This window comes from Engystomops pustulosus, chromosome 4, assembly GCF_040894005.1.
Source record: "Engystomops pustulosus chromosome 4, aEngPut4.maternal, whole genome shotgun sequence".
Taxonomy (NCBI): domain Eukaryota; kingdom Metazoa; phylum Chordata; class Amphibia; order Anura; family Leptodactylidae; genus Engystomops; species Engystomops pustulosus.
In genome coordinates this window covers 101,290,931-101,318,621 of record NC_092414.1, presented here as the reverse complement: position 1 = coordinate 101,318,621, position 27,691 = coordinate 101,290,931, and the positions used below count along the sequence as shown (strand labels likewise).

General features: G+C 38.0%; 1 protein-coding gene across 3 annotated transcripts in view; it reads left to right on the top strand.

Moving 5' to 3' along the window:
• Positions 1-27,691, top strand: part of DOCK4 (dedicator of cytokinesis 4) — a 182,204-nt gene that overhangs the window by 83,719 nt on the left and 70,794 nt on the right. For all 3 annotated transcript variants that reach the window (XM_072146918.1, XM_072146919.1, XM_072146916.1), the window contains exons 14-26: positions 428-552; positions 2,280-2,442; positions 3,540-3,646; positions 6,572-6,728; positions 9,290-9,387; positions 9,468-9,551; positions 10,095-10,195; positions 10,441-10,522; positions 11,456-11,626; positions 12,603-12,795; positions 14,306-14,433; positions 16,110-16,244; positions 24,352-24,450. In XM_072146918.1, the coding sequence (XP_072003019.1) occupies positions 428-552; positions 2,280-2,442; positions 3,540-3,646; positions 6,572-6,728; positions 9,290-9,387; positions 9,468-9,551; positions 10,095-10,195; positions 10,441-10,522; positions 11,456-11,626; positions 12,603-12,795; positions 14,306-14,433; positions 16,110-16,244; positions 24,352-24,450 (1,643 nt within the window). The remainder of the gene's footprint in view (positions 1-427; positions 553-2,279; positions 2,443-3,539; positions 3,647-6,571; positions 6,729-9,289; positions 9,388-9,467; positions 9,552-10,094; positions 10,196-10,440; positions 10,523-11,455; positions 11,627-12,602; positions 12,796-14,305; positions 14,434-16,109; positions 16,245-24,351; positions 24,451-27,691) is intronic.

Below are 27,691 nucleotides of genomic sequence, written 5' to 3'. Positions count from 1 at the left end.
TATGTCTGCATTCTTGGGCCTGTTGGTCTGCTTTTTACATTGGGTGTAGCACCAGCTTTTTGTCAGTTTTTTTTCCATTCCTTATGCCAATGGCGTCTTGCATCTATTTTAACTTGGCCATGTGATGATTTTCTGAACATGTATGTTGTATTTAAGCAACAGAAGTAAAAAACGAATGAACCTGAATGCAACACATGAGACACCGTTGTTTAGGCACCAAGCGTAAAATCGGCTAAAAATAGGACAGGACCTTAGATTATGGCCACACAAACGCAGCACTAGGAAAAAAATGTTAGTGAGAATGCACCCATTAAACAAAAAGGACCTAAGTTGTCCGCAAATACAGGTCCACAAAAACGTTTGTATGAAAGGGGCTTTAGTGACACAAATTTTTCTTTGACCTTTTCCATTTTTTTTCTGTGTGCAGGTGAAATGAGAAATGACTTGTACATCACTATAGAAAAAGGAGAATTTGAAAAAGGGGGTAAAAGTGTTGCAAGAAATGTACAAGTAACAATGGTTATTGTGAGCAACGAGGGACAACTTCAAAAGGTAAAAGAATGCAGAGGTCCATTGAGGTGTAAACATTATTTTGTGATAGGTGCAATATTAGTGTTTATGGACTCAATAAATATTTCTGTGCTACTTTTAAAAAACTTAACTACTTATGTAGGCTTTTTTTTATCAAGTGATTGTATTGTTTTCTGCTTTGCCTATCTTCTTTACTTGGTAATTAGACAATTTTTATACTAAAACGCAGAGAAAGATGTTAAACATTTCAACAAGCTAAAAGTTAAAGGGGTATTCCCATGTAGACAAGTTTCTTAACTTTTATTAACAAAAATACAGCATTTTGTAGATATAAGTCCAACCTGTCTCTATCAGTCCTGGTGTACACAATTTCAGTTGCCCCTAGGCACAACCCTGTAACTTCTGACTTAGGGGTTGGACCGCCATCTTGTATTTGTGTGTGACGGCCGCGTAGCTGAGTTTCTCTGTCTCTGCACTGTAGCTCTGCCCACCTGCAGACTGCACGGAGCTCACTCACTGCTGCACACTGAGACACAGACTCTGAGTTCCTATGGTAGCAGCAGCAACATGGGGACAACGACAAACTACACACAGATAAGTTGTTTATCTGGGGAAGCACAGCAGGAAGGCACAGCAGGTCTAGTGTGTTGCGGAATAGCAGAGATATGTAGTAGGAGAGCGGACTGTGTCCTTATGTGCAATAGGCTTCTAATGGATCTCATCATCTCTGATCTGTCTCATCTCTCTCTGTGTCAGATACTAGTACAGTGTTCAGAAGCTAAATTTAAGTGTATATAAACCACATTGTCAGCCCACAGATCTTGATGGATCATAATGCGTCTGCTTACAGAGTCCCAGCCCACACCCTGGGATTTTGCACTGACCAGCCTAGGGATAGATAGGAGCTAAAACAACAATAAAGTGTAATAAAGAGTAAATTGTGAAGTAAAGGGTTAAACATTATATTTATTGTGTTAACATCTCTAGTGGGTTGAGGGAATTTTCATGGAAAAACCCCTTTAAAGTAATATTAACCACATTCTGGTCTAATGCACATGGCAAATTGAAAGAAAATGTGTGCATGGACACATGTAGTTCGGCAGCACTCCTTGCGGTGCCAAATGTTACATCAAAGATAAGTTCTAGAATAAATTAAAGGTTAACGGAAATCCTTGTCAATGCAGCTATAATATTAGTATCAGAATCAGTTTACTGGTGGTAGTGTCCTAATTAGACTGCTCATTTAGTGTAGGGGATGTTTTGTGGCATTTTTAACATGTTTTGTGAAATATGTAAACAGCTGGAGGTGCCCAGGCTGCCAGTGCCCGAGCACCCCTTGGCTTTTATGGCTTTTAATTTATGCAAGCCTCCTCCTACTCAAGGCCGTGGAATTACGATATGGCCGGTGATGTCAGACCAGGGGTGTGGAGAGAGCGGGGCGCTCTCACCTAGCATGCATAAATTAAAAGCCGGGGAAGCTGAGAGGCTCTTTTACATCATTTATATTTCATTAATAAAGATGGCAGAAAACATGTTTTAAAACGTTCCCATAGACTAAACAAGCCCTCTAAATAGGACACTCTACCACCAGAAAAATAGTAGTAGATGTCCTTTAAATAACTCATAGGAAAGCTTTTACATAACCCTAATTGGGAAGGGTATTTCAAATTTATACAGTATATAAAAGGAGGGGGACAAAATATTCTAAATAACGTGTGCTTTAAATTTGTGAATTCTTTTTCTTTTAGGATTATATATCTTTTGGTTCAGGAGAACCAGCTGCACATGAGTATCATTCATTTGTATTGTATCACAACAACAGCCCGAGATGGGCCGAATTACTTAAGCTTCCTATACCTGTGGATAAATTTAGAGGAGCACATATCCGATTTGAATTCCGTCACTGTTCTAGTAAGGAGGATATACTTTATTGCCTTCCATAACATCCATGTTTTGTATCGTTTAGCAAACTGTAAACACATTATACACTTCATATACAAAACTCTTCTCACCTTTGAATTCACTGCTTTAAATTTAAGGCCATGTGCACATTCATAGGTAGTTATAGGACCTCTATGTTTTGCAGCACTGCTGCGCAGTGTGGTTATATTGCGGCAAAAAAGAAAAATGCTGTGACCAAAAAAGGTTGTGTGCACATAGCCTAAGGGAGTTTATTTTTTAAAGGAAACCTACCACTTCAGATAGGGCTTATAAGCAGGACATGCCGTGCGCCAGCTCAGGGTGAGCTGGTGCCGGGGCTTATCTTCGTTATGTTTTTAAACTGTTTTAAAGCATTTAATTAACTTATTAATGTTTATATCGGAACTAGCTTCCCCGCAGTGAGGTCCGCGCTCGGCGCACCATGCGCGCTACCACTTCCTATTCAGGTGCACACATGGTCGCGCGCATGGTGCGCCAAGCGCGGACCTCGGTGCGGGGAAGCTAGTTCCAATATAAAGATTAATAAAGTGAGTAAATGCAGTTTAAAAACATAACGAAGATAAGTGCCGGCACCAGCTCACCCTGAGCTGGTGTACGGCATGTCCTGCTTATAAGCCCGATCCGAAGTGGTAGGTTTCCTTTAAGAACTGAGAGATGGACAAATCTGTCTTGTTATGATTATCTTTGTATTGCTCTTTAGCAATTTTGTCTTTTTAAAAACAATATTATTTAATGTTACCAAACAAGACATGAAAAAAGTTTAAAAACTTCTTAGTGTTTTGGGGGGAGATTTATCAGAAGTGTTTGAGAGCATAACTGTTCTAATTGCCCATGGCAACCAATCAGAGCCTAGCTTTCATTTTTCCAAAGCTGTTTATAAAATGATAAACTGAGCTCTGGTTGCCATGGGCAACTAGAATAGTTCTTTTCTCTGACACTTTGGATAAATCTAGTTGTGTGTGTCCTTTTACCTGTATTCCTATGAATGCATTAGTTAATGTTGGAATATAATTGAAATTTAATATTTGAATATAATTGGTTTCTATTTTTTTAATAATCAAATTTAGCAAAGGAAAAGGGTGAGAAAAAATTATTTGGCTTTTCATTCATTCCACTGATGCAAGAAGATGGTCGAACATTTCCAGATGGCACCCACGAACTCCTTGTACACAAGGTAGTATAACAATTGCAGTGTTGTTTTTCCTAGGTTAAATCATGTTTAAAGAGGTCACATGGAAATGAATTGATACAGAGAAAACATACAAACTCTTTGCAGATGTTGAACATGGGACTTGAACCCAGGACCCCAGTGCTGTAAGGCTGTAGTGCTAACCACTGAGCCACTGTTCTGCCCTAATACTGACCTTTGCCCTCAAACATTCTGATCAGTTGGAAATAAGAAAAGATGCTTCTCGCTGTAGGTTATAACGTTGTACCAAGGGGAGATGAAAAAGTAGGGGATGTAGGAGAAGAAGTACAGGAAACCACTATTATATGCCTGGTCGTACAGCTTGCAACCGTACATCATTCCCCATAGGCCAGCAATGGCGGCATAGAGCGATACAGTGTGGCACAGTACCTCTCCATACACAGTGGAAAATATAGGACATGTCCTATCTTTCTCTGTGTTACGACGCCCCTCTTCCTCTCCATGGCGCCGGACGTATGCCCGCCCGGCCATAGCCAAATGGTCATACGATCGTGTAAATTGTACACTAACCGTTTTCACAACACAGAGAGTATTGTTGTGATTTTCTTCACCTATTGCAGGAATTACTTTTGATGTCTGATGATTGTTAAGGTGCTTGGTCCAAAAGTTTTGGAACAGTTCATTCATTTTAAGTGAAAAGTAGTCTTTTTCATACTTGCACACATGCTGCATAAATCATATATAATAACAGTAGATGTATGGAACTATTATATGCTGTGAGTGTGATTTTGAATATACTCCGTTGCAAGGCATCATTGCATATGTCTGTCGGTATGTCTTACTGGACTAAGTTGTCTTCAAACTTGACCAACCAGTGGTTCGTATAAAGTATTCAGACCCCTTTACATTTTTCATTCTTTGTTTCATTGCAGCCAATTAGTAAGATCAAAAAAGGTTTTTTTTTTTTTTGCTCATTACACTCTGTCCACTCTTCACCCCATCTTCACAAAAAAAAGCAGAAATGTAGATTATTCTTGGAAATTATGCAACAAGTTTGTCAAACCTGAGACGTTATTCCTTGTGGATCCTCTCCAGTCCCCTTAGTTTGGAAAATTAATGTTGGTAGACATCAGTCTCTCCAGAGATGCTCAATTGAGTTTAGGTCTGAACTCTGGCTGGGCCAGTCAAGAATGGTCACAGAGTTGACCATTGTTGGAGGGTGAAACTTTGGTTCAGAGTACTCATTAGGAGGTTTTTTTCCAGGATATTTCTGTATTTGCCCACATTCATCTTTCCTTCAATAGAAACCAATCATCCTGTCCCTGCAGCTAAAAATCTCCCTTATAGCATGATGCTGCCAAAACCATGTTTCACTATTGAGATGGCATTTAGCAGGTGATGAGCAGTGCCTAGTTTTCTCCACACAAACCGAATTAACACCAAAAAGTTCAATATTCATCAGAACAGACCAGAGAATCTTAGTTCTCACAGTCTGGGAGTCCTTCTTGTGTATTTTTTGTATGCAGGCTTTCACATGTCTTACACCGAGGAGAGGCTTCCATCGGCAGACTCTGCCATAAAAACCCAACTGGTGGAGGGCTGAAGTTATAGTTGACTTAGTGGAACTTTCTCACATCTCTCTACTCCATCTCTGGAGCTCACCCACAGTAATCTTGGGGTTGCTCTTTACCTCTCTCACCAAGGCTCCTCTGCCATGATTGCTAAGTTTGGCTGGATGGCCAGGTTGAGGAAGAGCTGTGGTCATCCCAAACTTCTACCGATTGAGGATTATAGAGGCCACTATGCTCTTAGGAACCTTGAGTGCTGCAGAAATTCTTTTGTAACATTGGCCAGATCTGTGCATTGCCATTATTGTGTCTCTGAGCTCCTTGGGCAGTTCCATAGGCCTCATGATTCTCAAGTGCTCTGACATGCACGATGAGCTGTAAAGTCTTATATAGACAGGTGTGCCTTTCCTTATCAAGTCCATTCAACTCAAAAAAACACAGCTTAACTCCAATGAAGGAGTAGAACCATCTCAAGGAGGATCGGAAGGAAATGGACAGCATGTGAGTGTCACAGCAAAGGGTCTGTTTCAGTTTTCCATGTTTAATACATTAGCAAAAATATCTACATTTCAGTCAAGATGGGGGCAGGGTGTACTATAATGGGCACAAAAAACTTTTTTGATCTTACCAATATGCTGCAATGAAACAAATAATGGAAAATGTAAAGAGGTCTGAAAGTACCCAGTATATGTGTTATCCATGGCCTCCTTTCTTCCAAAATCAACTGTTAAAGTTAGAAAGTCTCTGGGGCATTACCAGAGCCCACTATGCTCTGGTATCACAGGCTGTTACTCACAGGCTGGCTCATCCTCCCTTGCTCCCTCAGCACTTCCTCCTCCCTTTGCCTGCTATAAACTCTCTTTCAGCACACAGTGGAAGAGGGGGAAGTGCTACTGCACAGTGTAACAGCCTGTTAAGCTCCAGCACAGAGAGGCTCTTGTTACCCCCTCCCCATCCCCCCCAGAACCATTCTTGCTAATAAGCATAATTTTAAAAGTTGATTTTAGGAAATGAGGAGTACATGAAAAACACTTTTAAGAAGATTACTACTGCAATCAGGTTGCCTGGATCTATGAGTATGTGCCCCTGGTATATAAAATGTTAGATTTTGATGTTCGATTTCTGTCAATGATGAAGGTTTTTGATATCTATATCTATATCTCTCTCTAATATATATATCTAAGAACTTCTAAAATGGGTAATAAGATGTTGCTAATATTTGGACTTTCATTTAGCTTTTATTTATTTTTATGGTTATTAAAATATCCTCACTACTATAACAATTATAGCTGCATGTGTGTGTTACGTCCTCAAGAACCGTTGTCTTATTTGCATTACTATAACAGTCGATATAGTGAACAATTCTACTTTGTTGTTGCAGTGTGAAGAGAACACCATTTTTCAAGATTCCTGCCGCTACCTCAAACTCCCATTTCTGAAAGGAAATCTACACGGAAATAATAATCAAGCTGTTAAAAATACAAAAGAGTCTTTTTGGATAACCTCATTCCTTTGTTCCACCAAGTTAACACAAAACGGTATGGAATTAGAGAAATGTTTCATCAAATATTAACTATACTGCCATGCTAGAGTCCCCTTTATGTAGCTTTGTGGTGTTGTGATCAAGGCTTTGCTGGATCTTCAGGAATGACAGTACAGACTGCTTTATGCAGAGGTATGTGTTCCTGTTGCCTTAGAAACTAACTGCAGTGAGTACTGCAAAGTAGAAGAGTAGTATTATTCGTAGGATAAACTTTAAGACTTTAAGGTATGTTAAGCTTCTGCTTCTTCCATTTGAGAAGTATTATCAAGAACACAGACTCTGGCAGTTAATCTGAAATTTAGGGCTGTGATGTACATCCATATTGGAGAGTCAAAAAAACACCTATTTAGATTTCTTTTAGGTTACAGTATCTAACCTTAAAAGGGTATTCCAGGAATAAGAATAATCCATATTTAAAGTAGTTATATGTAACTAGTTAGCAAAAATCTCTCCCTGTAGAAGATGCACCGGACAGAAGATGACTGGTCACATGTTCACATTACATATCCTGCACATTCCTGGGCAGGTCACGAGATCATCTCTAAGTTTTGCTGTAGTTGGTTGCTTGCAGTGGGTTTGATGTCACTGAGAGGCAAGGCTTATCACAATTAGGGGTCAGAGCCACCAAGGAGCATAGAAGTATCTGATATCTGTGCCAGTTCATGGAGGAGAAAAGTGTGTGAGGGACAGGATTATTTTCTATAGTGATGTCAAGGAACAAGAGGGGGGCTGCATGTTAGCCGCTGGAGGAATGCATTTACAAGGGACTGCATGTAAGAAGTCTAGGGACAGGAGGGATGCATTTACATGGTACTATGTAGGAAAGGTTCAGGGAGTGCTTTATATGTAGCACTGTATATTGGACAGGTAAATTTGCGGATTTAAAGGGGTTTTCTCTGTTTTGAAATACATGTCTGCTTCGTGGCATAAACCGTTAATACAGCTCAGCTATGTTGCGTTTTCTACAGCACAAACTGTAGCCTGGTGTGACGCTGCTTGTGGAAGAAAGCAGCCATGCCACATGCAAGACAAAACATTTTAAGGGAGAAGAGTGTGTTTCTACATGGGAATGTATGTTGGAGGGGAGATATGGTTTTTACAGTGGGGGAACTGGATAAAAATGTATGGGGGGGGGGCGTCAAATAGTTGAGTATTGACTTTCTTTTTCTTTTTGACTCAAGTATAAGCTGAGTTTGGGTTCTTCAAAACTTTAATGGGAAAAATAATTAAATAGAGTAGTTTTCACATTTTTTTTTAATTTGTCTGCTGATTCTATTTAAAAAAAGCGCAAAGTCTCACATGTCATAAGAAAAGAAGTAAAAATTGGAATGATATGTAAATGTTTCAAAGATATAATTTAAAGAAGAGCATAACTAAACTACAAAAATTGACCTGGGCGTTCAGGTACCACTGACCCTTGGTTATGAAAGGGTTGAATAGATAAAGAACTAATTTGTGCTTGGAACAAAATGGTAAAGTGGGTCACACTGATTATGCAATGTACCCTCCAGATTTTTTAGCATACGGCAATGAAGAATAGTCCCCCACTCTCCCCTGATACTCCTGTAATAGGGCTAGCCTTTCTTAATAAACTTTTTACATTTAGCCAGTATCTTTGCTGTTATGAAGTATCCCATGTGCAAACACCATAAAATACACAACTCATAATTACAGACTTAAAGAATGTTACCAAAAGCTTCCTGTTCACATCAAAAGATTTTACGGTGCGGAGAAAAACCACTGTACTACCGCTTTCTTGTAGACATTATCCACGTGATTCTTCCATGTTCATTTTTCATCGATTATGACTCCGAGAAATTTATATTTCTTAACGGGATTGATATCCCCACTAGGGGATCCATTGGTTCTCTTACTTCTGCCAAAGTCCATTATAATCTTTTGTTTTTAAACCGTTTTCCAAAGACCATCTAGCGAAGGAAGTAACCATATTCACTGTCAACTCTATTCTTTAAAAGTATACACTGCAGATTTTAAAAAGAATGATGGGGGGTGTTTTATGCAAAATTACACTAATCAAGAAAGGTGCTAGGACCTGCAGAACAACTACTTTAGACACCACCTCCTTTGACCAATGGGGATAGTGGGGATCTCGCATCTTGTTGGTGAGGTAACATATTGCCAACACTTTGGAAGTAATGGGATAACCCTATCAAAATCCCCCGTAACTATCAGTGGGGGCCTCAGGATACCTATTCTGAAGATTTCCAACTTCAGACTGTAACAGATTGCAAGCTGGCACACTATTTACAGAGAGGGGAAGGGTAGACAGTAATCACTATGGCAAAGAAAAGTGTCTTCGGAGATACTAATGTCTCAATACTAAAGTCGTCAGCACAATATCTCGCATACACACCTTTTGTACGAACAGTAATATAGCTGCCCCAACACCAGTTTTTATTGATGTAAACCATTAGGCCACCTACCCTTTTCTTTCCACTTCGGTCTGACTTGACCACATTGAAATCAGGTAACATCACCAAACTTTTATTATACAATAATACATAATACATATTTTATTTTTTTACCACTCTTTAGGGGACATGCTGGATCTGCTTAAATGGAGGATGCACCCTGATAAAATCCCAGGTTCCTTATCGAAGTTAAAGGAAATTGATGGGTCGGAGATTGTTAAGGTAAACCGTCTGGTGTGTATATTGTTGTATCTAATAACAGTAACCTATTGTTGCTTACATTATATTTTCCACCTCCACAGTTTCTGCAGGACACACTGGACACCTTATTTGGAATCTTGAATGAAAGTTCTCAGAAGTACAGCTCAAAGGTCTTTGATTGCTTGGTAAGTGCTATAGATCATATTTAAAGAAAATCTACTATCAAAATCAACTATGATAAACCAGGGGCACTTACTCATAGATCCAGGCAATGTGACTGTGGTAATCCTCTTTGTTATTCTAAAAGCAACTTGTAAAATTATACTTATGAGCCTGATGGACTTTGGATGGCGTTACAAGACCCCCTTAGTTGTGCAGATTCACAGGCTGTTAAAATGAGCAGTACATGTCTCGCCCAACCCACTGCTCTTTTGCTCCTCCCTCTGCCTGTATAATCGAGCAAAACAGAAAGTACAGGGGGAGGGGAAACCTGTTCTGCTCATTGTTACAGCCTGTGAAGAATAAATCTAGAGTAAATATAAAAATTGATTTTAGACGGAAGGAGGCCATGGGTCACAAATAAAAAAACATTACTACTGTCATAGTGCCTGGATCTATGAGTGAGTGTTCATGGTTTGTCATTCTTGATCCTGATGGTAGATTTCCTTAAACTATAACACATTTTACAGATTTCTTATGTAAATCCTATTTTTGCTTTGCATTTGCAGGTTCATATAATAAATTTACTACAAGATAGTAAATTCCAGCACTTTAAACCAGTAATGGACACTTACATAGAAGGACATTTTTCAGGTGCCCTTGCCTACAGGTCAGCAGAATTATTGCTTTTTCTTTAAAATGTCATTCAGTTTACATTGCTAATATGAAACTATCCCATAAGCCTTATTTATCAAAAATCTGTAACACAAAAATGGTAACAACATGATCCAGCTTTCTTTTACTATGAGACAGTTTTTATAAATAAGCTGTAGTATAAGTGCTGTGCCCTAGTTCTAGAGCTAGTATTATTTACTTTCTTAATATAAAAACCTAAGTTATCTGGTGACTTTTCAGAGACCTCATAAAAGTGCTGAAATGGTATGTGGACCGAATAATTGAAGCTGAACGGCAGGAGCATATCCAGGAGGTATTAAAGGTAATGAAAGGGAGAATCAGATGTACTTCTGTACTCATTTACATACAGGTTTATCTTTTCTTTACTGATTTTTACTGCTTCACTTTGATGTGGTGATAATTAGCAATCGTCCTATTTTTTTTGTCTTTTAACTTAACACATGCATTAGCTGGCTACATGAAGAGACCCAGCTAGGTCTATAACACAGTATATTGTCTTGGCTTGTGTCTTATGTGTTAGATTCTCTAGTTTTTTGTAGTAGTCAAACCAATAGTGGAATGCTGAAAACCAAAGAATTACATTATTCCAGTTTAAGGAAGTCTACCATCAAAATCCATCATGATAAACCAGGGCACTTACTCATAGATCCTGGTACCGTGACTGTGGTAATCTTCTTGTATTTGTTGCCCATGCCCCCCTTCTTATTAAAATCATTTAAATGGACCTGAAGGACTCCTGGGGTTGTTAGCAGAGCCCCTCGGTGCTGCAACTTCACAGGCTGCTAGAGTGTCTCATCCTCCCCTCTGCTCTCTCATCACTTCACCCCTCACCACAAGGTAATGTCACTGCAAAACAAGAGGTTTCAGCACATAGTGAGAGGGGGAAGTGCTCCTGCACAGTGTAACAGCCTGTGAATTTGCAGCACAGAGAGGCTCTGGTAACACCCCCAGGAGCCTTTCAGGCTTATTAGCATAATTCTAAAAGTTGATTTTAGAATGTGATAGGCCATAAAAAATATAAGAAGATTGCCAGAATCCCAGTGCCTGGATTTATGAGGAATTGTCTCTTGTTTATCATGCTTGATTATGATTGTAGATTTCCTTCAATGTAATTTCGGTCCTTAAGTGTTGCAACCACTTTTTTTTTTAAGTTTAATGCATGGTGCGATCTTGTTCTGTTTGTTATTGTATGTAGAAAATAAAAATGATGATTATTGTTTCTACACTTTTTCAGGCTCAAGAATATATTTTCAAATATATTGTTCAATCTCGAAAACTTTTTTCATTTGCAACTGGTGGACAGAACGAAGAAGAATTTCGCTGCAGTATTCAAGAACTAATGATGTCAATCCGTTTTTTCCTATCCAAAGAAAGCAAAGGGACAAGTGCTTTGTCTCAGTCACAGGTTATTTGTTTTACTTTATTTAATTAAAAGAACCAAAGATATAAAATGGACAATGAGCAATGGCTTTCAATAAATGCAACATTGTTCTTACAAAACTGTGTTAAAGGATTTTTGCAGACTTGGAACAATTTAAAAAAAAATTATGTATCTGCTTTAGAAGAAAGTATTTTCGGTCATAAACCAACTAACATTGTACTCCATTATCCAGATTTCTTTCTAGTAATAGTAGATGGCAGGCTTTGCATCTGCTTAGTTTCTAGCATATCAACCGAAACAACCCCTTTAGTATATAGTGGTCAACTGCTTAGATCTGGCAGCATGACTCCTGGTCTAATTTGCAGGAGATTTCCTACAGACAAGAACTTGGCCAGTTTAGTGTTCTGGTCTAGCCTTTGGTATTTCCCCGTAATGCACTATAACTGGAACTTTATGTATAACTTAAAAGGGTTGTCCACTATCAGCGCATAATGGATATGGTTTGTGTGAGGAAAAGTTAAAAACTTTCTGTATCAATTCCTCACAGTTTTCTACATCTCTGCTTGCTTTGCTTGTATAGAAAGCTTCTAAGTCTACTTCCAGTGGATGTAATCTGTCCATGGTGTGTGATGGACAGGCAGGTGTACAAGCTGTTATTATCAGACAACTCCTATTACTCTCAGTGATAACGGCTTGTGCAACTGCATGTCAGCACATCAGCATGGACAGATTCTTACCATTGGTAGATAGATAGAGAATCTTTCTATAGAAGTACAGCAAGCAGAGATCTAGAAAACCGTGAGGAATTGATACGAAAAGTATATTGAAAAATTGTATAACTAATAATTACACAAATAATATCAATTATTTATTGAAAGTGGCCAACCCCCTTCAGCTCTTATTAGAGACGAGCTTTGTATACAGGAGAGAAAGACAATTATCAGATTCTAATCAGTAGATTGTCCCCTGACTATATTCTTTTGTTTTCATATTTCTCCAGGCGGTGTTTCTGAATTCTTTCCCAGCTGTATATTCAGAGCTGCTAAAACTGTTTGATGTTCGAGAGGTGGCAAATTTGGTTCATGATACTCTGGGAAGCCTGCCAACAATCATGCATGCTGATGACTCTCTTCAGGAGATCAAACTTCAGTGTATTGCAAAGACAGTGGAGAATGACCTCTATAGCAATCCTGGTAAGGGTAGTAATAAATATTCTGTACTGCCATGGTGCTAAACGGGGTTAAAAGAAATCTACCACCAAAATGAATCGGGAACTCTACTCTAATCTATAATGATGATAACGTGCGGCTATAATCTTATATCTGTCATCAATGGCTTCCTTCCTTCTAAAATTTGTTTTAAAAGTATGCTAATGAGCTAGAAGGGCTTTGGGGGTTGTTACGTGAGAACCTCCATCTTCTGTCTTCATAGGGTTTTGCACTTTGCTGGAGCACGTCTCACCCTCACCCTCTGCTCTTTAATAAGCTTCTGCAGTATTTTTCCATTACAAATAAGGAGCATGGCAGAAGGGGAGCCTTTCATTTTTGTAAGTCTGTTGTAATTTTATCATTTGTTGTATTTCAATTCCTCTATTCTATACGTGAACCTAATTTTAAAGTTTTTTTCTCTCTTCATTTTGATGTCATTTCCTTGCTCACCAGGAAGATTTTGGTTGACAAGCTTTAACTGCTTTATTCACTGAACCTCAAATTATGTTGTCTTTCAATTAAATGAAATCATTGATTGCTGAGATAATTTTGTATATGCACTGAGGTGTGCTGCAACCCTTAATTTCAAGACAAAATTAGCTTTGATTCAGTAATCCTTATCACAATATGCACCAAGATATTTAAAGAGGACCCGTCACCAGTTTTGGGAGCCTAAACTAAATACAGGTCCATATGGACCTGTGGTTTTGGGTACCAAAATGGCCTTCATGAGCTCTCAGTGTGGGGGTAATGTAAAAAATACACATATGTTCTTACCTGAATGCGAGTCCGATGAGGCACATCGGATTAAAATCTGAAGTTCTCGCCGACACTAGCCTCCTTCCACAATGCAGGATGAAGCCTGGAGACGACCCTGTTATTGCATGAAGCTGGGGTGTACAAATTTTGTGCAACTTTTTTTTTTTTTTTACTGCCCCTACCTCATACAGGGCAATTAACTTTAAGTATGAAGAAAATTGGTTAGAAATATAAAGAAAAAAATTATTAGTTGTTTAATCCTTTAACCTAATCTGTTTCCCAAGTATTGTTTCCATCCACTTTTAGTTAGTTATGCATCACAACTTCCACACACACATGCAAGCATTGCAGAGCAATTTCCCTCAGTTGTAGTGTAATGTATAAACATGTGACTTGTAAATATAGAAAGCGAATAAGTAACTGCCAAAAACCTCTGATTTTCTTCCCTGAGAATAGGAGGTATTGGAAATTGAAAATGCTCATTCATCCCTTCCCCCACACACATCATATGTTGTCAGTGAGTTAGAAGCCCCCCACACATGCATAAAATTGTGTTGTTGGTTGCTTTCAGCAAAATAATTGGGATTGGCAGACTTTTCTCTTGTTTTCTTAAAGCATTTATATGTTGACCAGTTTTTCTATTACATTCTTGTTATTGTCATTTGTTTGGGTAGACTCTGCTAGTTGAATGATTGGACTGACCTGTGTAACATTATGTAATGTGTTGTCATTTTAGAGTCCCGCTTTATTCTTCTCCCTGTCGTCCTCCACCACCTCCACATGCATCTGCAGGAGCAGAGAGATCTTGTAATGTGCGCACGTATCCTTAGCAACATGTTTTGTCTAAGCAAGAAAAACAGTTCTGTAAGTAATTGCAAGATGCTTATTATATACATTAACATACAGCACACTGAATAGTAACCCAGAGCATACTGTAAACCGTTTTCACAGTAATCTAAATATAGGAGAAGCAAACTGCAGGTGCTGGCATGTTCTTGGAACGCTATCATTTGTGTCCGCTTGCTCTGCAGCCAGGCCTTATTTGCAGTTTCTTATTACTAATCATAAATTAACCTGCATTCTAATAAGAATTTTGGATTATATGCTGGGCCTTATCAGTTTCCTGAGCAGCGTCACTTTACTTATACTTGACATTACTTGGGGTGAAGAAAACGACACTCAAATTAAAGTTGAGGGACTTTATGTCAAAATATTTAGAAGGAGAGATGAATTGGCACTCCTTCAATAACTCCAATTTTTGTTGCCAATAACTGACACCCCCAGTCGAAGGCTAGCTATAGCCGAAATGCGTGTCAGGGACAGCGTTACCCTCTATACCCGAGTGCCAGTGATTACCAGTGATATGGGTGAGTTTCACTTATTATAGGTTTAACTATAGGGAAGAGCTTTGGGTCATTTTATATACATATGTATTAGAGATCCATGTATAAAATCATTGTGTTACTTCAGCTTCTTTTGGGGGTAACTTACTGTCTGCTTTATACCGCTTGCTTTTATAATGAGGTTTTAATCAAACATATAAATAATAAAGTTTATTACATTAAAGTATTGGCCCTTGGTTTTAATTTTCCCATTTCTGGGATATAATAGGTATTATATTGCATTTAGTAAATAAAGGGGTTGGTGTTAACATGGGAACTGAGGAGGCGGTTAGGCCATTCCACTATATCTGTTAGTGGATTATTGACATTATGAATTAAAATTCTTGTTATTCCCTATTCTTGTTGACAAAATTCGATATTTACCAATAACTGACCACTAACTACCAATAACTCATTCTATGTCATCATTTGGGACAAAAATAAAATACAGAGAAATTTTATCTTTAAAATGCAAACTTTTCTACCGACTTACAGACGACCCCTAGTTATAAACGGACCTCTGGATTTTGGTAATTTACTGTACTTTAGCCCTAGGCTTCAATAAACAGCTATAACAGTTAGTTATTAAAGCTGTCTGCAATTAAGATTTATTGTTAATCCTGGTTCTTATGACAACCCAACATCTTTAAAATCCAATAGTCGTAGAGACTAAATAACTTTGGACTGGAGTTACAATTATAAAGTATACAGCTCCGATTTCAACAAAGAAGAAAAGAACTTTTCATTTGTCAGCAGGTAACTGTGTGTTTAAGCCATCTGCTACAGTACAGTTATACTTATGACTTGGATGATAACAATTTATAGAGATCTGTTGATTAACAGATATTCTACATTTTTGGTCAGAGTTTACATTTGTTTATCTGTTATGATGAGTAGTGATTAAATATGATTTTGGCATTACAAAGTTATAAAAATATACTAAAACAGCCTTAAAATACAACCAGTTATTTAAATGTCTTCTGCTGGATAATAAATCTGGCTTTGTTTCAGGCTGCCTAAATTATACACTAAGGAATCATAAACATTGGTATTTTGCCGTTGTTTGAGATATACTGCTTACCTCTGTACATACCTTTTTTTGCCTATTTGTGAACTTTTATTTGCACAATAATGTTTGATGTATTTGCTCATTTTAAGGAGAAGTCTGCTATGAAGGAAATCGATGTGATTGTGAACAGTTTGCTGGATATTTTATTAAGGACTATTTTAGAGATTACTAGTAGACCTCAGCCTTCAGGCTCTGCAATGAGACTTCATTTTCAGGATGTAACTGTAAGTATTTTGTCTTGGAATATAAATTGTTTCCGTTTTTTGTTTTCAACATTTGGAACGCTTCAGAACATAAATATCCCAACTTTTTCTTCTATATCAGCTATGGATGTGGTAACATATAATCTTTATTTCTTGTCATTTCTTTCGTTTCAATGGTTTTTATTAAATGAATTGGCAAACAAAGAAATTTGCCAGAAGCATAGTACGCCATAACTCCCCACGCAGGGGGTAACGTGATAACAAAGCAGTATAAAGAAAAATAAAAGAGATCTATAATCATAATGTGTGGTATAGGAACACCCATATCATAAAGACGTCCAATGCAGTCATTAGGCTGCACAAAGTGAAAAAGAGCAAAATAGTAGAGATGGAAGAAACATTGATGTCTCTTGTCTTTTCTTGTACATTTCTTTAAATCGTAGAATTCCTTTATAACAATATCTTCATATTCTACTTTTGTTCTATAATTTTGCACCTTTTAATTACACAAAATAAAGGTTTAATTGGCATAAATTTAGCTTATTTTGCATGACTCTCAAGTTATGTGACTGATTTCCCCCCGGTATCCTATGCTCATCTTCACACCTTGAAGTAAATGACAACATTCTGGTTGTAGAACTCACCATTTCTAGTTTTTAATATTGGGGACAAAGCACCATGGTTATAGGCCCGGCTGCTAGCAGGCTGACATTAGGTAGAAAAAAAAAGGTATTGGATCTGCTTCTGTGGGCTATACCCTCACCACAGGTCTTATGCTAAGATTTTAGCCTGGTGTCTGTAGGAGGCAGACATGACCTCAAAGCAGATCTGCTGCTGTTCCTATGTTTTCTTTCCTCAGTTACAAACTCCCTGCTTACATCGCTAAGACAAAGAATTCTCAGGTTATTGCAGGGACGTCCTGGTTGGAACTTATATTTGCAGTCTTCTGGCATTTCTACTCTGCAACTACTTGCCAAAAATCATTCTCCCCAGTAGTGAAGAGGCTGAAGACTAGCTTCTACCTGTACCTACTCTGAAGATAATTTAGCAGCAAATTCAGTGAAATTCCTACAAGTAAATCCATTGAATACTGCATACTGGATATAGAGGATGTATATAGTGGCTAGCCCGGCAGCTTTCTTCACATGCAGGAACATGCAGCATGTAATAAGTAGTAGAAACCAAAGGGCCCAAAGGGTTTATAGCCTCTGAAATGTGTAAAAAGTAGAAGGTGGGAGAAGTGTTGCAGAGGAGTCTGTGACACGGCCTGCAGAATCACAGTTGACGATGAAGAAACTGATACTGAAGATACTATATTTATATTTTTTTGTCAGTATATTTTTGTCTGCCTCCAGGACAGTACTGTATTTGCTTAGTTAAGCGCCCTGTGATCTTGAGCAAATACAGTGCCATCCTAGTGGCAGACATTCTTGAGGAGCACACCAAGTGTTTTGGCCAGGCGTTCATCCCCTAAATAAGTTTTGTGTGCCTGCATTCATCTCTATTAACTAGTTTTTTTATCTCCACTGTGTCCGCAGTGCCTGTCAGCACTAATTGATAAAGATCTTTTTAGTCAAAGAAGTATGCACAATATCAGGTGTCATGTAGAGGGGGGCAGTGCTGTGGAATTGCCCTATGATTGCTGAATTGCTGGAATAAGGTAACAGATGAAATATTAGATACATGGTAGATGTATTTTGGGTCTAGCAGAAGCGGAGTGGTTTTCTTACTAAGAATTCTGATAAGAATAATTAAGAAATTGTTTTGTGCAAAATGGATATCAAAGGAACCACCATTGGTAGAAATGTGGATTAAGATAACTAATTATTTAATTACACATTACAATGTGAATGGATCTCCCTAGTAAGTAACAGTAGTAGCAAACTGGCAGTATTTATTTGGATTGTTGCACATTTCTCTGCGGAGGAAGCCTTCTTCATAGGTGGTAGTGATGCGGAGCAGAGGGGGAACTGGGATGGTGGAGTAGTGGATGCAGTGTTCCTTATTTATCTCTGTAGCCCAGATGTTTGTTCAACTTGTGCTAGACCCAGACCTACTTTTAGTAAACTACTATTTGGGACATAAAAATCGCAAACGTGAGACTAAACAGGCACCTCAAAACATGTACTACAAAGGGGAAAACCTTAAAGGGGTATTCCGGGAATATAAGCGCCTGATACAAAAACCCATCACATGACCTGCCCAAGCAGGTGCAGCGCATGTCATGTGGACATGTGACCAGTGGCCATCTTCTGTCCTGTGTCTTCTCTGCGTGGAGGAAATTAACGGACTGATTAAAGGGCCAGTAGCACTTTAATTCTTTATTACAGTCTGTCAGCAGCATTTTTCTGCTTAGGAGAGCAAAATTTTAAATAACAACAAATTGAATTGCATATTATCTTGTATTTTAATGACCCATTTGTATATGAATTATGCTGATTCCTGGAATACCCTTTAAGATGCAATGATTAAGTAGGCCAACTTCAGGAAACTTGAAAAAGTAGCAGCCGATAAACTATGATACATGTGCCCAATTATGTTTCAACTGTTATGTCAAATATATATATATATATTTTTTATACTGGAATTACTAAAGGATTGGCCACTTTACCTTACTTTTTTGTAATGTGTGTGTATGTGTGGGGGCAGGATATTAGATAATTTATTGATATGTAAATTAAAGCCTCTTGTCTTCTACATCATCTGCCAGACATTCCTGACCATAAAATGACCACAGATGGAGATGCAGGGCGATTGCTCATGGACAGTTAAAGATCAGATGACCCTCCATCTGCAGCCATCTTATGGACAGTAATCTCTGCCTGATGAGGTAAAAGACAGGAGGCTTCACTTTACATATCAATAAAGCTGTGCAGAACTTTTAATAGATGTTTATTGGTAAATTGCCTTATATCCTGCCCCCCACACTTACACACACATTACAAAACACATGAGGTAAAGTTCTCAACCCCTTTAATTATTTTATAAAACAAATCAGTACTAACAGTATATATCTCTGTAAAATTCTTAGAATTTTTATTTAAATATATTTAATACAATTTGAGAAACAAGCAGGTAAATTTAATAGATACACTTGATACAGAACAGTATAAATCAATGTGTAGTACAAATTAACCACATCAACCATTTTATAAAGCAAATTACACATAGCATTTTTGAGGATTATTTGCATTTAAGATCCAAATCGGTATAACAAAGCGGGACTGAAAAGAACAGGAAAAATGCATAAATACATGGGGTCAAGTTGAGCTTAAGACAAGGACATGACATAGGAATAACATTATCTAGACTAGAATGACAAATGAGACTAGGACTGGCGCAAAGGGTAAGTGCAGTCAACCAGAGGCAATTGCATATGATTAAGGGTTCTGACCCAAATCAGTGGGTTATCCGTTGTTGTTAAATGCAACATTTTTTTCTGCCTGAAATCAAAAGTGAAGGTGGTTATAGTAAACTTTAATTTTTTTTTTTCTCTAACCCCTTGACTCCGCAGCCAATTTTAACATTTGTGATCAAGACCTATTTTTAGAATCTGAAATGCGTCGCTATAATTGGAAAGCTTTAACCCCTTAACAACGTGTGATGTATCTGTGACATTGGCTGCGGGTATCCAGAGAAGTTGCATATTTCAGCAAACACCCACCCGGTAACACCCTATTCCTGTTCCCTTGCCTTTTTTCACTGCTTTAAGCAGTGCGTATAAACGAGTTTACCTTCCTAATCTCACACTGACGGCTAATAGATTAGATGATTCTAATGACTTAGACCAGTGATGGCGAACCTTTTAGAGGCCGAGTGCCCAAAATGCAACCCAAACCCTTCTGACTTGAAGCGAAGTGCCACCACAAAAATGTAACTAGAATAACAAGGTTTTAATTAAGAAAACATAGCTCAAACGTTACAATCTTTTGTATTACAATAAAAACACTATCAACAGCGTACCGCTTTGTAGTATAAAATGCATACAACTTGTCGCCATGTAGTATAAAATGCATACAGCTTGTCGCCATGTGGTATAAAATGCATACAGCTTGTCGCCATGTGGTATAAAATGCATACAGCGTGTCGCCATGTAGTATAAAATGCATACAGCGTGTCGCCATGTAGTATAAAATGCATACAGCATATCGCCATGTAGTATAAAATGCATACAGCGTATCACCATGTAGTATAAAATGCATACAGCATATCGCCATGTAGTATAAAATGCATACAGCATATCGCCATGTAGTATAAAATGCATACAGCGTGTCGCCATGTAGTATAAAATGCATACAGCTTATCGCCATGTAGTATAAAATGCATATAGCTTATCACCATGTAGTATAAAATACATACAGAATATATATATATATATATATATATATATGTATGTGTATGTGTATGTGTGTGTGTGTGTGTGTGTGTGTGTGTGTGTATATATATGTATATGTATACACATATAAACACCTACATATACACATCACATACATATACACATCACATACATATACACATCACATACATACATATACACCCACATATGCACATCACATACATATACATATACACATTACATACACATAGACATAACATACATATACATATACACATTACATACATATACACAGATAAACTTACTTTATTTTCTTTTATTCTACAGGAAGGTTCTCCAGGAATGCATGCAGGTTACGCTGTATGCATTCTGCACTCCCACCTGGAACGGAGGTTGGGGAGCTGAGCGGAGGAGAGGGGGGCTACGGAGCGGAGGAGAGGGGGGCTACGGAGCGGAGGAGAGGGGGGCTACAGAGCGGAGGAGAGGGGGGCTACAGAGCGGAGGAGAGGGGGGCTACAGAGCGGAGGAGAGGGTGGAGCGGAGCGGAGGAGAGGGGGGCTACGGAGCGGAGGAGAGGGGGGAGCGGAGCGGAACGGGACAGAGTAAGCAGAGCAGTGTGGAGCGGACCAGGACAGAGCGGACAGGGAGGGAGCAGAGCAGAGCAGCGCGAAGCAGACCGGGAGGGAGCAGAGCGGAGCGGACCGGGAGGGAGCAGGATTTCCGGCGCAGCATAGGCGGACTGGCGGGAGGCAGCATGGACGGCGGGCGCAGGTGTGCGCCCCTGGTTCTATGGGAGCGGAAATTCAGTCAGCGCTCCCTGTCAGTCAGCAATAAATACTGCGCATGCGCGAAAACTCTGCAGTTCTGTCTATGGAGCGGCGGAACTAGGCAAACTTTTACGGGCAAACTTTTACGGGCAGCGGGCAGAGGCTTACCGGCGACGGTACGCGTGCCAACAGAAACGGCTTCGCGTGCCGTCTGTGGCACGCGTGCCATAGGTTCGCCATCGCTGACTTAGACCATCCAGTGTCTTTCTGTAAAGTACTAATATCCTTACAGACCTGAAATCAAATGAAATATTCTCTAGGTATGGAAATCTTTATTCCCATTAGTCACTAAAAGTATAAAAAAAGAAGCAAAACATGAGCCAGAGAAACTCCTTTTCCTTAATGCAATTTATGTTTCTATAATCAGTGGTATATGAAATCAAAGAAGATTGTTTGTTTTTAAGTTTCTTATGACTTAACTCACAGGCAGAACTGGGTAGAACTACCATAGTGAACTGAATTAACAAACAGATTCTTACTAGGGCATGTAAGGAGTTAAGCTTTAGCCTCATCTTCTTATCAGTCTGCTGTGTAAAATCTTTAAGAAAAAAGAGGAAAGAAAAATATAGAACACAGAACACCTCGTCTTTCATAAAATATATTCCCTACCGATTTTTTAATTTCCCTACTTGGTTGTACTGCACTGACTTTTCACATCCTAATTATTGGACCAAGATTTTATAAGAATGTAAAAAAAAATTAGTCAGGGCATCATCCAATTCTAAATTCATATCAATAATAACCAGGAATTCCTCTGCAAAAAACAAGCCCAATTACAATCCCATAGATACCTAGAAATGTGTTTCAAATGACTTTCAAACTTTTTTTCAATAATAGTAATAGCCACGCTTTTACATAAATTGCCCATGTGCCTTTACTGCCTTAACCCCTTAACGACCTGGCCCTTTTTTGTTTTTGCATTTCCAGTTTTTCATACCCCACCATCAGAAATCTATAACTTTTTTATTTTTACATGTAAAGAGTTCTGTGACAGCCTGTTTTCTGTGTAAAAAATTGCACTTTACTGCACTGGGAAGCGTGAAAATAAATTCCAAATGCAGTGAAACACATTTGCGCCTTTTTCTTGTTTGCTTGGATTTTACGGCTTACACTGTGTGTCCCAAATAACATATCTACTTTATTCTCTGGGGCGGTTAGATAACGGGGATACCAAATTTATATAGGTTTTATAATGTTTTCATACATTAACAAAATTAAAACCTCCTGTACAAAAAATGTTTTTGTTTTTTTTTTAAATTTTGCCATCTTCTGGTGCTAATAACTTTTTCAAAATTTGGTGTACAGAGCTGTGGGTGGTGTAAGTTTTTGCTATTTTTGATGACGTTTTCAATGTTTCTATTTTTAGGACTGTATGACCTCTTGATCACTTTTTATTGAATTTTTTATATTTTTCAAAATTACAAAAAAGTGCCCTTTTTAACTTCACTATTTTCTGTTATGGGGTTGATTGCAGTGAAAAAACGTTATACCAGAAAAAACTTTATATTTTGATAGATCGGCATTTTCGGACGCGGCCGTAGCTAATAGGTTTATGATTTTTACTGACTTCTAGGCAAAGTGGGGTGAATTGAAATTTTATTTATTTATTTTTATATATAATTTTGTTTTTTAACTTTTTACTATTTTTCAGACCCCCTAGGGTACTTGAACCCTAGGTTGTCTCATTGAATCCACCATATACTGTTATTCTACAGTATGGCAGTATATAGGGATTTTCCTCCTCATTTATTATAATTAGCAAATTTCACATTGTAATGAATTGTTAAAACAAAACAGCCTCGTTTCTTCAGACTCGAGGCTGTCATGGCAACCGATCGATGCTCCCTGATTACGTCACGGGGAGCAACGATCTTCACCAATAGGGACCGCCATAATTTTTAAGCCACCGGCAGCTTTGACGGCAGAGATGGACAGGTTAACACCCACAATGGCAACGATTACAGGTGTTACCGGTAAGTGTTTGCTGCAATATACAGCCTCCATATACATTTGCATGCATGGCAACTTAACGATGTGTACTTCCTTAGTTCAGATTTTGTTGAGGACATAAGTTTATCATTTTGTTGTATCTTATACTTGTCACCATGTAACACATGCATATGGAACTGTTTAGCTAAGAGGAAAGGTATTGTAAGAAACCCCTGTATAGGTACATAATAGTTATGAGAGAGGAAGTGATGGTAGAAGGAATCCAGGAGCAGAAAATTTTTTATATTGATTTGAGCCATTTTGAAAACATACCGGTATATGGAATATACTGTAATGTTTCTGTGGAAAACTGTCCCCTGCTAAAAATGGCCCGCTGGTGGCAGATTGGTCCAGGAAATGCATTCTTAAAGGCAATGTGCTAATAGCTCAGGATCCTGACTCTACCCGGCAAACGGCTGATTTTGCCCAGGGAAAGCCATCGCTGGCCAGATAAATACTGATGAAGATTTGGTTGTTACTGTTACAGCTTTGATTTACATAAAGATTCCTTCTACAGCCCTGTGCTTTTGTCTATCTCTGATGCAGCCATAACTATGTTCAATCTTGAAAAATTATTTTCTTATATATTTTTTTTTGCTATGTGATGTAAGAAGTTATAAAGAGCATCTGGTTGCCATTTCAGCTATACAGTTGGCAGTGAAGCCACAGCTTTGCTGACTGTTTAGTATGTGTCATGTTCTTTCCCACAGAGCCAATTAAATGTCAGTAAGTTTGAACAATATGTCATTGTCGCTCTGCAGCTCGCTATAACGTATACCACTGTTCTCTAGTTACTGCTATTTTTGTTTTATAAAGGGTATTTTTATATATATATATATATATATATATATATATATATATATATATATATATATATATATATATATATATATTTGTGTTTATCAAATTCCATTTAAAATAATGAATAAAATAAATAGCTTTTTGATTTACTTATTTATTTTTATATTGGTTTCAGGGTGAATTTGTTGCATCTTTACTGTCCCTGTTGCGACAGATGACGGACAGACACTACCAACAGCTTCTTGAAAGCTTCAACACAAAGGATGAACTTCGCGTAAGTAATTTGCTTTTGACATAAGGGCATGTTTATAGGTTGTATGTTCTCCTACATTCTAGATGCACCATAGATGAATCCAATGTTTCTTTTTTTTAAGAAATCACAAAATAAATCCAAGACTCTGGTATTTCTGTTATAGATGTGGCAGGGGATGCCCATGAGAATGAGGTTCGTTGTCATTCAGTTAGGATAGTCTGTGTTTTTAACTGTGTGGAAAATAATGAACAATCCGTTTTTATTATCCACAGTGTGGTCATTAATAGGTGTGTTATTTAGTCCATTGCATGGAAATGGGGTACAAAACCATGGTATTGAAAAAAATAAAAATGTTCTTTTTTTTGTCATTTCAGATTTAACTTAATCTCATCTATTTTGCTTATACACTTGATTAGCCACCAACAAATACATTGCAAATATACATAATGTTACATTCATGTTGCTTTGAACAATCTCTTCTGCTAAAACATGCCCTGAAAAAAATATCTCTTTGAAAGCAGGGCAACTCCTCCACCCCTAAAATAAATAACATGTATTAAAAAAAATGTTGATACATATATCACAGAGGGACATCCCTAGTCAGGACCTCCATCAGATGGCTAGATTTAGCTTCAAATTGTATCTATGTTACACGAGGACCTGGCAAGCCTATGCTCCAGGCAGGAAGCCTATTGATTTCATTGTTCTAATTCAAGGTCAGTTCACACAGCAGCATTTCATCTGGATTTTCCGATGGACGTACCATTACCAACACGCCTTAAATTCTGAACACCACCCATCCTAAATCCCTCCAAGAATATATAGAATGTTTTTAAAAAAAATTCAAGTCTTGAAGACCTCATTGTTTTAAAGGGGAGAGGGATTTTGCCACCTATTTTTACAATGCAAATCGGTGGCAATATCCTCTGTGTAAATTAACCCTTAAAGGGGCTGACCAATTTACCTCAAGTTTTTTTGTAATGTGTGTGTTAGTGTGGGGTATGCCATATTTGGCCATTTACCGATACCCATCTATTAAAGTTCTGTACTGCTTAATTGAGATGTAAAGTAAAGTCTTTTACCTCATCAGACAGACATTCCTGACCATAAAATGGCTGCAGATGGGGGGGGGGGGTCATGTGTCCTTTAACTGTCCATGAGCAATTGCTGTGCCAGGAGCTTATAATAGTATTCATGAATAGAAGATAAAGGTCCTGGCAGGGCGATTGTTCATGTGATCTCTATCTGTCCACGAACAATCGCCCTGCCAGGCCCCTGATCTTATATTCATGAATACTATTTTAAGGTCCTGGCACAGCATTTGCTCATGGACAGTTAAAGGACACATGACCCCCCCCCCCCCCCCCTCATCTGCAGCCACTTTATGGTCAGGAATGTCTGTCTGATTAGGTAAAAGATCAAAGATTTTACATAGCAATAAAGTGATGCAGAACTTTTAATGGATGTAAATTGGTAAATTACTTAATATCCTGCCCCCACACTTACACAACAAATTACAAAAAAACATAAGGTAAAGTGGCCAACCAATTTAATTTAAATGAACTCACACTGCAGGAAACTTAAATGTATGCTGTAAGGTAAAGTTTAACCCCTTCACTACTGTACCACATAAATATACCGAAGCATTTACTGCAACAGATTGCAGAAAGAACTTTTTACATCATGACAGTAGCCAGTTTCAAACGGCTATATCTCCTGGACCCTGGCATCTAGAAACACAATTCTGGTGTCATGCTTCACAGAGCCAGAGATGTCCACCCTTAAAGTTGCACTTTAAAAGTTGATTTGTATGTACAGATTTTTAGTGCCAATTGTAACTTTTAAAAGTGGATATCTCCGGTTCTGTTGAGCAGAATTTTGTTTCTAGGTGCAAGGGTTCAGGAGATATAGGCGTTTGAAGTGTGCCCCCCTGGAGACAGTGAGCAGAAGGCAGAATATAGAAGAAGCTGCAGGAAACGCTTTCACTTTGCAGAATTGCATAAGTACATGCAACTTCTGCATCTGTAGCTAAACCTTGGAAAGGGTGATGGAATAATGCTGTACATACTAATAACATGGTTTGGTAAAAGTTACTTTTTAAAAAAACATTTTAATTGGAAAAATGACATCTTATTTTTTCACATTTGCAGTCCATTATTATTGGCAAATTTTAAATATATAATAATCAAAACTATTGTATCAAGAGTAAATCTCGTATGTCTTGGAGGGAAAAAAAAGTAAAATTTGTTATGATATGTAAAGCTTTTCCAGAGATGTCCTCAGTTAAAGAAGTGCATAGCAGAATGTCAAAAATTTACCTGGTCTTTCTTGCACCAATGACCATCGGTACTGAAGGGGTTAAATTACAGGGCAACATAGACTTTTAACAATGGACAAGTTGATGACATATTGTTATGCTCTCTATACGGAATGCTGGTGCTTCATATGTAGTGCGGTGTGGACAAGGTCCATAAGGGAAACTCTCTCCCTCTTGATGTTGTTAGGCTCTTACATGGCTTTCTGGATGGATCTATTATAGAAAGCAAATAATATTACTTCATTGCTTCATCTTACAATAACTATGCCCCACCAGCTAGCCGACTTGGTGTCTTCCATTTAAAATCTGTGCCACTTATCAAAGAACATCTTCTCTCAGAACTTGCATATGAGGATGATATTCATCAAAAATATATCAAGACTGCAGCATAAGATATTTGAGAATAATTTCCACAGAGGTCTTTTAAGTGGGTGAATGAATACTGAGCTTTTTGTTGAGCACTTTATTATTTAGTACTTAGCTAATGAAGGACACATTTTCATTTATAATTAACTACCAAGTCATAAGTCTCTTCAGAAAACCCATGTAATTCAATTAGGCAGTACACAGTGAAGCTCATTCTTTTATGATTAAGTAATAAGAGCAACATTTGAAATAAATTCTCATATTTGTCATCATTAGAATATGAACACTTAAGATATACACTTGCTTTTGCTATGCTCAGAATTTTTCTCAGAAGCAAAACACAATATATTTGTCATCATTGGAACAATACAACACATAAGAGATGCACTTGCTTGCTATTATATTTGACAAATGCATTGAATGTACTTTAAGGAATATTTCCATCCTTTAATATAATGGTACCGTATGACTGTATGCACTTTACTGTACATAACCTCATTTATTTGCAGTTGGATTTTGGTATGCATGCGGGTACTGTTGGACAACCTCATCTTATTTCTTCCCAAGAATTAAAATGTG